At 38.6% G+C, this 12,727-nt stretch overlaps 1 protein-coding gene across 4 annotated transcripts in view; it reads left to right on the forward strand.

Annotated features, from left to right (window-relative positions):
- Nucleotides 1-12,727, forward strand: part of LOC100673859 (zinc finger protein 782-like) — a 28,770-nt gene that overhangs the window by 3,586 nt on the left and 12,457 nt on the right. For all 4 annotated transcript variants that reach the window (XM_064291111.1, XM_023544666.2, XM_023544667.2 and 1 more), the window contains 2 exons: nucleotides 5,979-6,105; nucleotides 11,710-11,805. In XM_064291111.1, coding sequence (XP_064147181.1) covers nucleotides 5,979-6,105; nucleotides 11,710-11,805 — 223 coding nt within the window. The remainder of the gene's footprint in view (nucleotides 1-5,978; nucleotides 6,106-11,709; nucleotides 11,806-12,727) is intronic.

Genomic DNA, 12,727 nt, shown 5'->3' on the forward strand with positions numbered 1-12,727 from the left:
CTACACCTGTTCCGTATCTTTGTTTCCATGTATCCTGGATGCTTTCTCTAGGGACTTAGTGACCTTCCGTGTTGTTTTGTGCAGCTGCACATTATTTCATCATGTGAAAGTGCTGTGCATATCCTCATCATCTTCTTAGGAAGGGCACTGGAACTGTTGTCTAAAATGATTATGTATGAATAACTTTATATTTATAGATAAATAGGAGAGGTGATAAAACTATAGGGTAAATACTAGAAGTAGGATTACCCAGTCAGGTTAAATGCATTTTTGAAAAGTAAAGCTGCGTAATAACATGGAGAGGGTTGGGAAGGACAGGTTTTAATTTTAAATAAAGTGGCCAGGTAGGCTTTCTGAAGAGGGAAATGTTTGAGAAAACATTAAAGGAAATGAGAGCAAGCACCAGAGATACCTAGAAAAGAGTAACCTGCAGATTCCTTGGCGTGGGGGGGCGGTGGGGGGTGGCAGTACTACAAGTGTTCCAAGAATTGCAAGCAGGCCAGTGTGGCTGGGGCAGAATAAATAAGGGAAGAGTAACAAAACAGATGAATGGGGGCAGGTCATGTGGGGTATTGAAGGACACTGCAAGGAGTCTGGCCTCTGCTGAAATGGGATGTTGATCCAGTCATTGTGGAGGGTAACATGGCATGGATTCCCAAGACCTTGAGATGGTGACTTTTATGCAGGTGGTTAATGTTGGGAAGTACTCAAAGAGCAGAGGAGTTGGGATACAGGAAAGAATGAAACAGGGAAGGGAGGAAACCTGGTCTACTGGTTGACCCCATTCTCACGAGAGGTCCTAGACCCAGGCCTTCAAGGAACCCTCTGAGAAGCAGTAACAAATGCCCCTCAGAGGAGGCCACCTGTAAGAGGGGGTGGGCATTATCCACTGGCTTCTGTTCGTATTTAAGGGCTGACTGGGTGCCTTCAGTCCTGTGCACATGCCGTTATGTTAATTAGTAATAGTTTCTTGGGTGTGGTAAGTTTCTAAGGTGGCATCAGAGAAGACCCAGAGCAGGATTCATAAAGACACAGGGGCATCTGAGGGGAGATACTGGCTTGGGGGCTGGGCATGTGACACAGGGCACCTACATGAGTCTGGTACAGCCCTTGCCCCTTAGGTTCACTTGTGCCCACCCCACTCTCAATCCCTGCTTCTCCTGAGGTGGTGGTTAGATACGATTGTATGTAGAAGACTGGCTACAAAATCTATATTGTGCCCGGTCCCAATGACATTAATTATGTTCATCATCTTCTGTAACCATCACCAGTATTTGTTTCTATTTCCATCACCCTTAACTGAAATTAAATATGTTTTTGCAGGTACACTTCGAACTGTCTGTTTTTTTGTACATTTTATCGTTAATAATATGTACTACGTACATGGTTGCAGCATGTAATTTGCTGGTGTTATCATTTCTCAGATGGTCACCTGCAAATGTTCAATGTTATGATTTCAGTGAAAGGATTAACTGAAGTTTTTTCTAAACTAAATCAGGGGCTTCAGTTGGTTGAAAACATGGACCCAAATGTTGATCACTTTGCTAAAGTCGATAGGCAGATTTGGGAAGCAGTGAGACGTTACTGCGAAATATATGAAGAAGAAAAGAAAAGGACCATACAGACAACTCTTGCTAATTTCTTGACTGGAAATGCTGTTCCCATTACCAGGGATAATTCAGATGATCCAGAAGCTTCCACAAGTGGAGTTATTACCGAACGTGACAAAATGCCAGTGTTGTCCAACTCTTCTTCATTGTTGGAGTAAATTTTTATGATTTGTGTATTTTTTAATGTATGTGTGTATGTGTTAAAATATACCTGTAAATTTATATGTAATATTTCCAACCCCCCAAAACAAAGATCGGATTTGTAAAGATACAGGTAATAAAAGGCAGCAATAATGAAAACTAAAAAAAAAAGATATTCAACTTATGCCAGAACCAACTTAATGGAGTCCTTGGAATGAAACCCCATCATAAGTTGGAGACTATGTGTACTTTCTTCCAGTTCGTGGCTTGATTTTTCATATTCTTTACAATGTCGTGGAAAGAGTTGTTAGTCATTTTCAACTCATAGCAACCCCATGTGACAGAGTAGAACTGCCCTGTAGGGTTTCCAAGGTTGTAAATCTTTATGGAAGCAGACTGCCACATCTTTCTCCCGAGGAGCAGCTGGTGGGTTCAAACTGCCAGCCTTTCAGTTAGCAGCTGAACACTTAACCACTGCGCCACCAGGGCTCCCTTTGCAAAGAGCAGAGGTTTTTAATTTATTAATTTTTCAATCAACATTTTTTTCTTTTATGAATTATGCTGTTTTTCTCCTTTAAATAAACCTTTGTTTAACTCAACAGAGGTTTTTCCTATGTTTTCTTCTACAAGTTTTATAGTTACAGGCCTTACATTTAGGTCTGTGATCATTTTGAGTTAATTTTTGTTTATAGTGAAAAGAATGGTTAAAGATTAGTTTTTTTCTTTGCTTATGTATGCCTAATATTTCCAGCACCATTTGTTTGAAAGAATATGCTTTCTGCATTGAATTGCTACAAAGTATGGGAGTCCCCAAGACCACCCTCACTTCTGACACAAACTGCAAGCTCAGAGGTCCCCAAAATCATCCTCATTTCTGATACCAATTGTAAGTTCAGGGGTCCTCCAAGACTACACTGAGGTTTGATAATTCACAGGAAGGACTCAGCTCACTGAAAGCTGTGATACTCACGGTTACAGTTTATTACAGTGAAAGACTGTAGAGTCAAACCAGCAGAGGGAGAGGCATCTGGTGCAGGGTCCAGGAGAATTCCAGGGATGAGCTTTCAGGGTCCTCTCCCAGGAGTCATGGGCAGAGCTAACTTTCCCAACAGTGATGTATAATACTACATGTGGAGTATTGTCAACCAAGTTACATGTATTCCGTTAATGCAAATTTGAGTTAACAGTCAAAATCCCTGTCACTCATCTTGGTAACAGAGTAAAGGACAGAAATCTTATGTCATATGATTGTTATTACGTGTGGTCGAGTTGATTCTGACTCATAGTGACCCCAGAGTAGAACCACCCCACAGAGTATTCTAGGCTCTAATCTTTATGGGGGATCACCAGGTCTTTTTCCTGTGAAGCCTCTGGGTGGGTTCAAACCACCAACCTTCCATTTAGCAGCTGGGCATTTAACTATTCATGCCACCAGGCTTCCTTATGTCATATGATTAGATGTAGAAAATGAATTTGAGAATACTTTATACCTTAGTTATCTAGTGCTGCTATAACAGAAATATCACACATGAGTGGCTTTAACAAACATTTATTTTCTCACAGTTTAGGAGGGAGGCTAGAATTCTGAATTCAGGGCGCTGGCCCTAGGGGAAGGGTTTCTGTTTCTTTCCGCTTTGGGGGAAGGTCCTTGTCTCTTTGAGCTTTTGCTCCTGGGCAATCTTCATGTGCGTTGGCATCTCCCTTCCCCATCTCTGCTTGCAGTGCTTTCTTGTTTAATTTATTTTATATCTCAAAAGAGATTGAATTAAGAAACACCTTACGCTAATACTCCACAACCCATTCCCAAATGGACTTATAACCACCAGTGTAGAAGTTAGCATTTACCACACATATTTTGGGGGGCACAATTCAATCTATGGCAATATCCATTCATGATTAGAGTTCTTAACATATTCGGAATGGAAAAGAACTTCCTTGATCTGATAAATGATAACTATGAAAAAAAAAAAAAACCCCTACTGAAAATGTTATACTTTATAGTTTGATATCGAAGGCTTCTACCTGAGTTTGCAAACATTGTATTGGAAGTCTTAGGCAGTGAAGTAATGCAAGAAAAGAAATAAAAGGTATAAGGATTGGAAAGGAAGAAATAAAACTAGCTTTTTAGAGACACATGATTGCATATTAAGAAAATACAGAAGAATCTACAGATAAACTATTAGAGTTAATAATAGAAGTTAGCAAGTAGCTACAGACAAGGACAGTATAAAAAACTTAATGTTACATCTATATTCTAGTAAAAATTAGAAAATTAATTTTAGACTATGATATCCTCTACAGAAGCATCATCAAACATCAAATATGAGAATTGGTCTCTGTTTCTCTCTTTTGCTGCCTTATTTATACCAGAGTTCTGAAAGATTTCCCCCAACCTTATCTAGAGAGCTCTTCTCATCACTGTACCCTGCAGTTGTCTGCTGCATACACACAAAATGAGGGCCTCCCAAGGTGCTCTTGTGGTCCTCCCATTAATTGCTCTGGCAATCATTCATCCTAAGCAGGGCTTCCAATGGGTTCATTCTGGTTCGAATCCCTGCTGAGAATTTGCATTTCCACTCCAGATATACCAAAGCAGAATCTACATTTTAGCAAGATCCCCAGGTGATTCTTATGTGTAATAAATTTTGAAAACCACTTTTCTACTAGTAGTTCTTGGAAACCCTGGTGGCTAGTGGTTAAGTCCTATGGCTGCTAATCAAAAGGTCAGCAGTTTGAATTTACCAGGTGCTCCTTGGAAACTCTGGGGCAGTTCTCCTCTGTCCTATAGGGTCACTATGAGTCAGAATCAACTTGATTGCAACGGGTTTCTCACTAGTGGTCTCAGAATTGGTTCCTAACCAGCAGCATTAGCATTTAAGAACTTGTTAGAAATGCAAATTATCAGCAGGTGTTCAAACCAGAACTAACTGGGTTCAAAGTTCTGATTCTAAGGCATACTTTGATTCTAAATCTTGTTCACTTTCAGCTTGGAAGACTTTCTGGGATCTCATTAGAACTCTGTTCCTTTGACCATTTCTATGTTTTGTGTTAGATTATAAGCAGTGTTCCCATTTTTTCTTATCTGATACCATCTACACTAAATCTTGCAGAGTTTACTCAACTTCCTTGGCCTACCACTGTCCTACTTCCACGTATTTTTCTTTTGTCATACAGTTATAGTATTGTTATTGTTGTTAGTTGCCATCGAGTCCATTTCCTGTACTTCATCCACACTTCTTTCCCTGAATATAGGTGGCTGTCGCTTAAGTTGGCTTCTTCTGTTTTGTTACCACAGATGTTCTCCTCCACTCTTCTTTTAGAGCGTTCCTTCTAAAATACAGGTCTGGTCATGTATAATGACCGTGAGTGATGGAGTGAGTACCTTAGCAAATGCTCAAGACAAGCCAGTCAAATACAGGAAAAGATGACAGGAAGCCTAGTTATAATTTTATCTTTAAAAAGGAAGTTTCTAAGTTCTTGCAGTGTATTCATTTTCAATTGTTGCTACACTAAATGAGCACAAGCTTAAAACAACACAAATTTATTATAGTACTGTAGGTCGGAAGTCTGATATGGGTCGCACTAGGCTAAAATCAAGGTGGTGCTCAGAGCGTGGTCCTTTCCGCAAGCTCTGTGGGATCATCCATTTCCTTGCCTTTTCAATGCTTTTAGAGTCCACCCACATTCCGTAGCTCATGGCAACTTTCTTCCATCCTCAAAGTTAAGCTAGTAACATCCTAACTCTCTAACCCACCTTCCAGTATCATTCTCTCTCTGACCATAGCTTTGGAAAGATTCTCCGATTTTAAGGACTCGTGATTGGAGTGGGCCTACCCAGATAATCCAGGATACTCTCCACACATCAAGGTCCTTAATGTAATCTCGTGTGTAAAGAAAGTCCCCTTTACCATGGAAGGTAATACATTCACAAGTTAGTCTATGAACGTTTGTAAGGACGATTATTCTGCTTACCACAGTCAGTATTAATTGGCGGTGTATGTATATAATATAGATAAATTCAGATTAATTAGGGCATGAGAATGGTATTTGTACTGATTGCATTGGTACTCCTAAAGTATAAAACAAACTTAGAGCCATTATAGGCATCCTTTACAACATTTTGTTTCTAACTCTCAATGGTAAACATGACAGGAATTAGTTCTCAAAGATATTTTCCATGTCACCTAATTCTGAACCTTTCGTATTGATAAAAATATGCTATTACAGGCTTCAGTGTCATTCAAGGACGTGGCTGTGTTGCTGACCCAGGAGGAGTGGCAGCACATGGGCCCTGCCCAGAGGACCCTGTACAGAGATGTGATGCTGGAGAACTACAGCCACCTCGTCTCAGTGGGTGAGCAGACCTCACCATGCGACTCCATCTAGCGTGCATTTCCGAGTTTTTTATTTCCTAAGTTTTGTAATCATCGTTTTTTGAGGAGTAACGAAGAAAATAAAACCTGGCACTGTTCATTGTACAGCTCCATGAGTTTTGAGAAATGCATAGTTGATTTCCACCACCAAAATTATGACATAGAGTATTTCCATCACCCCAGAAAGTTTCCTAGTAGCTATATGTAGTCATTCCCCTCCTTCCATCTGGCGATCTTCTTTCTATCACAATAGTTTTGCCTCTTTTATCATTATATGTAAATGGAATTACACAGTATACACACTTCATTGTCTGACTTCTTTCACTTAGCACAGTGCTTTTGAGATTCATGCATCTTGTGTGTATGAATATGTTAATCTCTTTATTCTTGAGTAGTATTTATTTGTATGCATATACCACAATCTGTTATCCATTTACCAGCTGGTAGACGTTCGAGTTGTTTCCAGTTTGGGCCCATTATGAATAAAGCTACTACAAGTGTTTGAGTATAAGTCTCTGTGTAAACATATGTTGTCATTTCTCATGTGTAAATACCAAGGAGTAGACTTGCTGGGTCTTAGGATAAGTATATGTGTAACTTTTTTAAAAATGCCAAATATGTTTCCAAGGAATCGTGTGGTTTTTCATGCCTTTTAACAATAGATGAGAGTTAAAAATTGTACCACATTCTGCCTAACATCTGGTATTGTAAGTCTTACTACGTTTGCCCATTCTGGTGAAGGTTTTATATATAGCTTACTGGGTTTTATGTTTTCCCTGATGACTCATGATGATGTGCGTGCTTTTTTTGTCCTGTTTAAGAATTCTTTGCCTAATTCAAGGTCACTAAAAGTTTCTCCCAGGTTTTGTTCAGGAGGTTTTATAATACTAGGTTTAAATGAGGCCTGTGATCTGTTTCTAGGTAATTTTCCCATATGTGTGAAATTAAAAGTCCTAGTTCACTTTTTGAATCTTGATTTCCAATTATGTCAGCAATATTTGCTGCATAGATTATTCTTACCCCGTTCAACTGCCTTGGTATTTTGTCAGAAATAAACTATCTTTCTGGATATTCTGTTACTTGGATCTGAAGGTCTGTTTTAATGCTGATACCATTCTTTTGATTAAGTAAGTTTGTAATAAATTTTGAAATCAGGGAAGCTAAGTTCTCCAACATTAGTCTTACTTTCAAAATTGTTTGGTAATTATACTTTCTTTGCATTTCCATATAAATTTTAGAATTGCTTCTTAAATTTCTTCAAAAACCCTGATGATGGTATTATTGCAAGTGCCTTAAATCCGTAGCTCAATTTGGGAATGATTTACATCTTAACAATATTGAGTCTTCTGTTCCATGAAAATAATATATATCTTTTTTTTTCCAGGATTTTTGCTTTTCTTTGCAATATTTTGGAAACCCTGGTGGCATAGTGGTTAAGTGCTATGGCTGCTAACCAAAAAGTTGCCAGTTCAAGTCCACCAGGCACTCTTGGAAACTCTGTGGGGCAGTTCTACTCTGTTCTGTCCTGTAGGGTCCCTATGAGTTGGAATCGACTCATTGGCAATGGGTTTGGTTTGGTTTTTTGCAATATTTTAGTTTTCAGTACATATATCTGTGTTAGGGGTGCTCCAAGACTACCCTCAGGATTCACAGAACTTAGGAAAGCTGTTGCAGTCATGGTTATGGTTTCTTATAGCAAAGAGACACAGTGTAAAATCACTAAGGGCAAAAGGCACAAGCTTCTAGTTGACCTTTTCCAGTAGAATCTTATGGGCAGTGCTTAACTCTTTCATAATGATGTTTGACAATACTCATGAAGTATTGCCATCCTGGGAAGCTCACCAGAGTCCAAGGGTCCAGGGTTTTTATAGGGCATCAGTCATGTAGACCACACAGCACCAGCATGGATGACATTAGTTAGTCTCATTCTCCAGTCTCTCCATAGATAAACTGATACCACATGGCCTAGAGTCACTACCATAATTACATTGTTAGCATAGGCTATCTGCAATGGCCCAAGGCCCCAGGTAAACAAAGACACTTCTATCAGGCCAGATATTCCAAGGGTTTAGAGATTATATTCCAAGAGTCAGGCAAGGACCAGACCTTTCTTTGGAATATTCAGAACTTCGACAACCCAGGGCTGCTCCATTAATTCTTTACTGCACAGGCCATTCCCTGGCTTTTGGCCTAGGCTCTTTTACAGCAAAGCAGTCATATTTGTTGAACATCTACATTTCTTATAGCACTTATGTAATAGACACCACAATAGTATCAGTATGAATATGCCTAACGTTTGGCATAACATTTGTTCATTCTTAAAAAAGGAACAAATCTGTCTTGGAAGAAGTTTAGCCAGAACGCTCCCATGTGTGTCAGAGTAGAACTGTGCTCCATAGGGTTTTCAGTGACTCATTTTTTGGAAATAGATCACCAAGCCTTTCTTCCAAAGCACTTCTGGGTATACTTGAACCCCCAACCTTTTGGTTAGCATCCGAGCACATTAACTGTTTGTGCCACTCAGGGACTGTAGTGTTCCACATAGTCATTGACAGCTCGGTTTGTGATCATATCATATGGCCAAAATGTCTCATAGAGCAATGCCACTTGGGGGGTTTTCAGGCTTCCACTCAACTTTTTCAGGTTTCAGAAGCAGGGGTTATCTTCCCAAACATACAGTTTTACAGTTTCAGGCATCTGGCATAACTGAGCAAAGAGACAGTATCATCTATTCCTCTGGGTCTTCTTGAGGCACCATTGTAATACTGGGTTTCCCTTATTGCATTATCCATTTATTCATTCCTTTACCCTCCACTGCTAGTTCTCCTTCTCTCCATTTGTCATTGATTTTTGCCCAAACTTTTCCACCTTTGGAAGAAAAGTTAGATTTGGCCACTGTGTTGATCCAGATTGTCGATAACTATGATAGCCTAGGAAGCACCCTTAGTCCACTCCCGTTTATAGAACGTAGCATTACATGGGTATAGAACTAATAGGCTCCCTCCACCATTACACATTCACTGTCAGCCCCAGTGTTTTCAGATGGAGTAAAGGCACACTCTATCCCATTAAGCCCTTAGGAATTCTGACAGAACAGTTTAAAGGTGTAGCTTCTTGCTTACGAATTATCACTGATTCTGGCATCCACAGTTGCAGCCTTGAACTCCAGACCACTGGATAGTTCTTCCATCACTGCAAGGAAAACACCATGCAGTTCAGTCCACTGAGCTGATTTGTTCTCACGTCTTTCAGCCCAAGTTTTTTCATCAATTGGTCATACTCCAGCAACCTTCCAAACAGCTGTCTACCCACCTTGGAACTGCCATCTGTAAACCAAACAACTCTGTTGGTCAACAGAGCACTGTTCATAGGGCCCTGCTCAGGAGTCTGTAAGATCCGCCAGTCCCTCAGGTGGCTCCATAGTCAGCCCTAGGGGAAAAAAGCTCACTGCTCATGAATATGATTGTCCTCCCTTGCCATTCCCACAGTATCACGTTCCTGTGAAAACCAATTCCATTATATTTTGGAACTTTTTTGTTAGAGTGGTAGAGGATTCTAGGTTGCTTTTATTTTTTTTACTTTTCATACTTTAAAGATGTTTTATTATCTTTTGGTTTATATAGTTTCTGACAAGAATTCAGCTTTTATTTTTCTTTGTTTTGTTGTATATAATAATTCTGTGTTTTGTTTCTGGCCACATAAGATTTTCTCATTGTCGTGGATTGAATTGTATCCCCCAGAAATATCTGTCAACTTGGCTAGGTCGTGATTCCCAGTATTGTGTGATTGTCTTCCATTTTGTCATCTGGTGTGATTTCCCTATGTGTTATAAATGCTGTCACTATGATGTTAGTGAGATGGATTAGCGGCAGTTATATCGATGAGATCTACAAGATTAAATAGTGTCTTAAGCCAGTCACTTTTGAGATACAAGAGAGAAGCAAGCAGAGAGACACAGGGACCTCATACCACCAAGAAAGCAGTGTGGGAGCAGAGCCTGTCTTTGGGACCTGAGGTTCCTGTGCTGAGATGCTCCCAGACCTTACTCCAGAGCTGACAGAGAGAGAAAGCCTTCTGGAACTGGCACCCTGACTTTGGACTTCTAGCCAACTGGACTGTGAGAGAATAAACTTCATTTTGTTAAAGCTATCTACTTGTGGTATTTCTGTTATAGCCACGCTAGATGACTTAGACACTCATTATTATTGGTTTTCAGTGATTTGATTATAATATATTTTTTGTAGTTTTCCTTTATGTTTCTTCTGCTTGAGTTTCATTGAACATAGCTCTTTGGGTTTATAGACTTCATCAGCATTGCAACATTTTGGCCATTATTTCTTCAAATGTTTTCTTCTGTGCTCCCTACTCTCCTCTTTTCTTCAGAAACTCTAATTCTGCATAAGTTATACTGTTTGATATTGTCCCATAGGTCACTGGTGCTCTGTTTAGTATTTCCTTACCCCGTTGCCGTCAAGTCAGTTCCAACTGATAGCAACCCTATAGGACAGAGTAGAACTGCCCCACAGGGTTTCCAAGGAGCAGCTGGTGGATTCCAACTGCCGACCTTTTGATTAACAGCCTGAGCTCTTAATCCCTGGGCCATGAAGGCTCCTTAGTATTTCCTAGTCTTTATTTATTTTCTGTTTCTTTTTTGATATTGTTTATTCCTATGCTTTAAAGTTTATTAATCTTACTCTGCTGTGGTATCTAAACTCTTGTTAATCATATACAGTGTTTTTGTTTGCTTTTTTTTTTTTTTCATTTCAGATGCTGTATTTTTGGGGTCTAAAATTTTGATTTGGAACTTTTCCCCAAACCTCCATTCTCTTCTCATTTTCGTGTTTTACTCTGCTCTTGAACATATGAAGTATAGTAGCTATTTTAATATTTTGACTACTGGTTATATCATATCTGTCATTTCTAGATGTGTTTCTATTGTTTGGTTTTTCTACTGCTTAAAGGTCATATGCTCCTGGTTCTTTGTATATCTGGTAGGTTTTGATTAGGTTCTGCATGTCAGGAAGTTTACATTATTGGGTGTTAGATTTTATTGTTTGCTTTTTAATGTTTTTACTTTTCCAAAATTCCAACCCTGTCTCCTCAGCTTACTGAGATTGCCAGCCTGCGTTTGGGTGTTTCCTTTCTGTGTTTTGACCTAGAAACTTTGATTGCTGTGGCAATTGTAAGGCACGACTCATTTATTTCTCTTTCCTCAGCGATCACTGAGTCATGTAATGCCTATTGACCAATGTCTAACAACCATTATTTCATATATTTTGTATGGTTTTCCAGTTGTTTAACTTGGACAGGTGAATTGGTCTAATTGCTCCGTCATGGACAGAAGAGGAAGTTCACGTGCAGTGTCTTTTTAATACTTGAACTTTTATTAGAATTTAACGTTAGGTTGTCTGTGACTCAGGCAGTTAAGGGGATTGATCCCTTTTGAGCATAAAATGTTTTTGTTTTTACCTCTCCAAAGAAAGAGTCACATGAGTACCTTCAGTGTACTGTTCTTAAAGCTATACCTTCCCTCACATTTAGAAACATTGAAGCCTATTCAGCTGACCCGAATTTCCGCTTTACAGGATACAATTTTATAAAACCAGAAGTCATCATCAAGTTGGAGCAAGGGGAAGACCCATGGTTATTAGAGGAAGAATTTCAAAACAAGTGCTCCCCAGGTGAGTTATCAAATATTGGCAGAAGGTAGCCAAGGAAATTAAATACAAAGTGATCTGCTAGACAAAGATATTTTTGAGGCCTTTATGTTTGGGATATTAGAAAAACCATTTATCTTTTCATCTTTAAAACTGGGAGCCCAGAAATGTCAGTTATACTGAGAAATCAAGTAATGTAATTATATTTAATATGAAAAAAAGATAAAAATTGAACATATAAAAGCACCTAAAATTGGGGCCTAACATGAGAAAAAAGAAACTTTCTGATTTCATCTTTGGTTGTATAATAAGGAATGACTAGCTACTATCTAAGTAAATAGATGATTAAGAAATTACATAAGATTATGGTTGTGAGGATAACTACTAGAGCAGAAATACAGCCTTATTAGTTTTTAGAAGAAAAATACAGTGAACAGAGCAAATGAAAAACCTATTGCTGAAAAGGTTTTATTTAAAATTTGTAAGTATACAACATAAAGTAAGACAAACTTCTGTCATAGCAGTTTATGGAAATAGATTAAAGTCACCTATTAATAAAAATTGGTGTGAGATTTTATCAAAATGATATACCAAAGAAATAACTTGGCAAGTTTGAAATACAAAATAATAATTAAGCCAATAAGCATACAAATAATTTAGTTAAATCATCTAACTACTTCTCAAAGTTCAATTCAGATCAAAAAACATCAAATGAGAAAAGGTACATTTAAATAATGCTAAAGAAGACAGGTTAAAAAGGGGATAGAAACATTTTGAATATCTGTGCAACAAATACACCATCATAAAAATAAGCTTTTTGTTTTATAACAAACTGCAAGAGATATAAAGAGAAACAGAAACATATTAAGTAGAGTAGACCATATTATACCTCCCTGATTTCATACCAAATCCAGTGCACAACAACTGTGAGACCCTATCTAGCACT

Source organism: Loxodonta africana, chromosome 9 (genome assembly GCF_030014295.1).
Source record: "Loxodonta africana isolate mLoxAfr1 chromosome 9, mLoxAfr1.hap2, whole genome shotgun sequence".
NCBI lineage: Eukaryota > Metazoa > Chordata > Mammalia > Proboscidea > Elephantidae > Loxodonta > Loxodonta africana.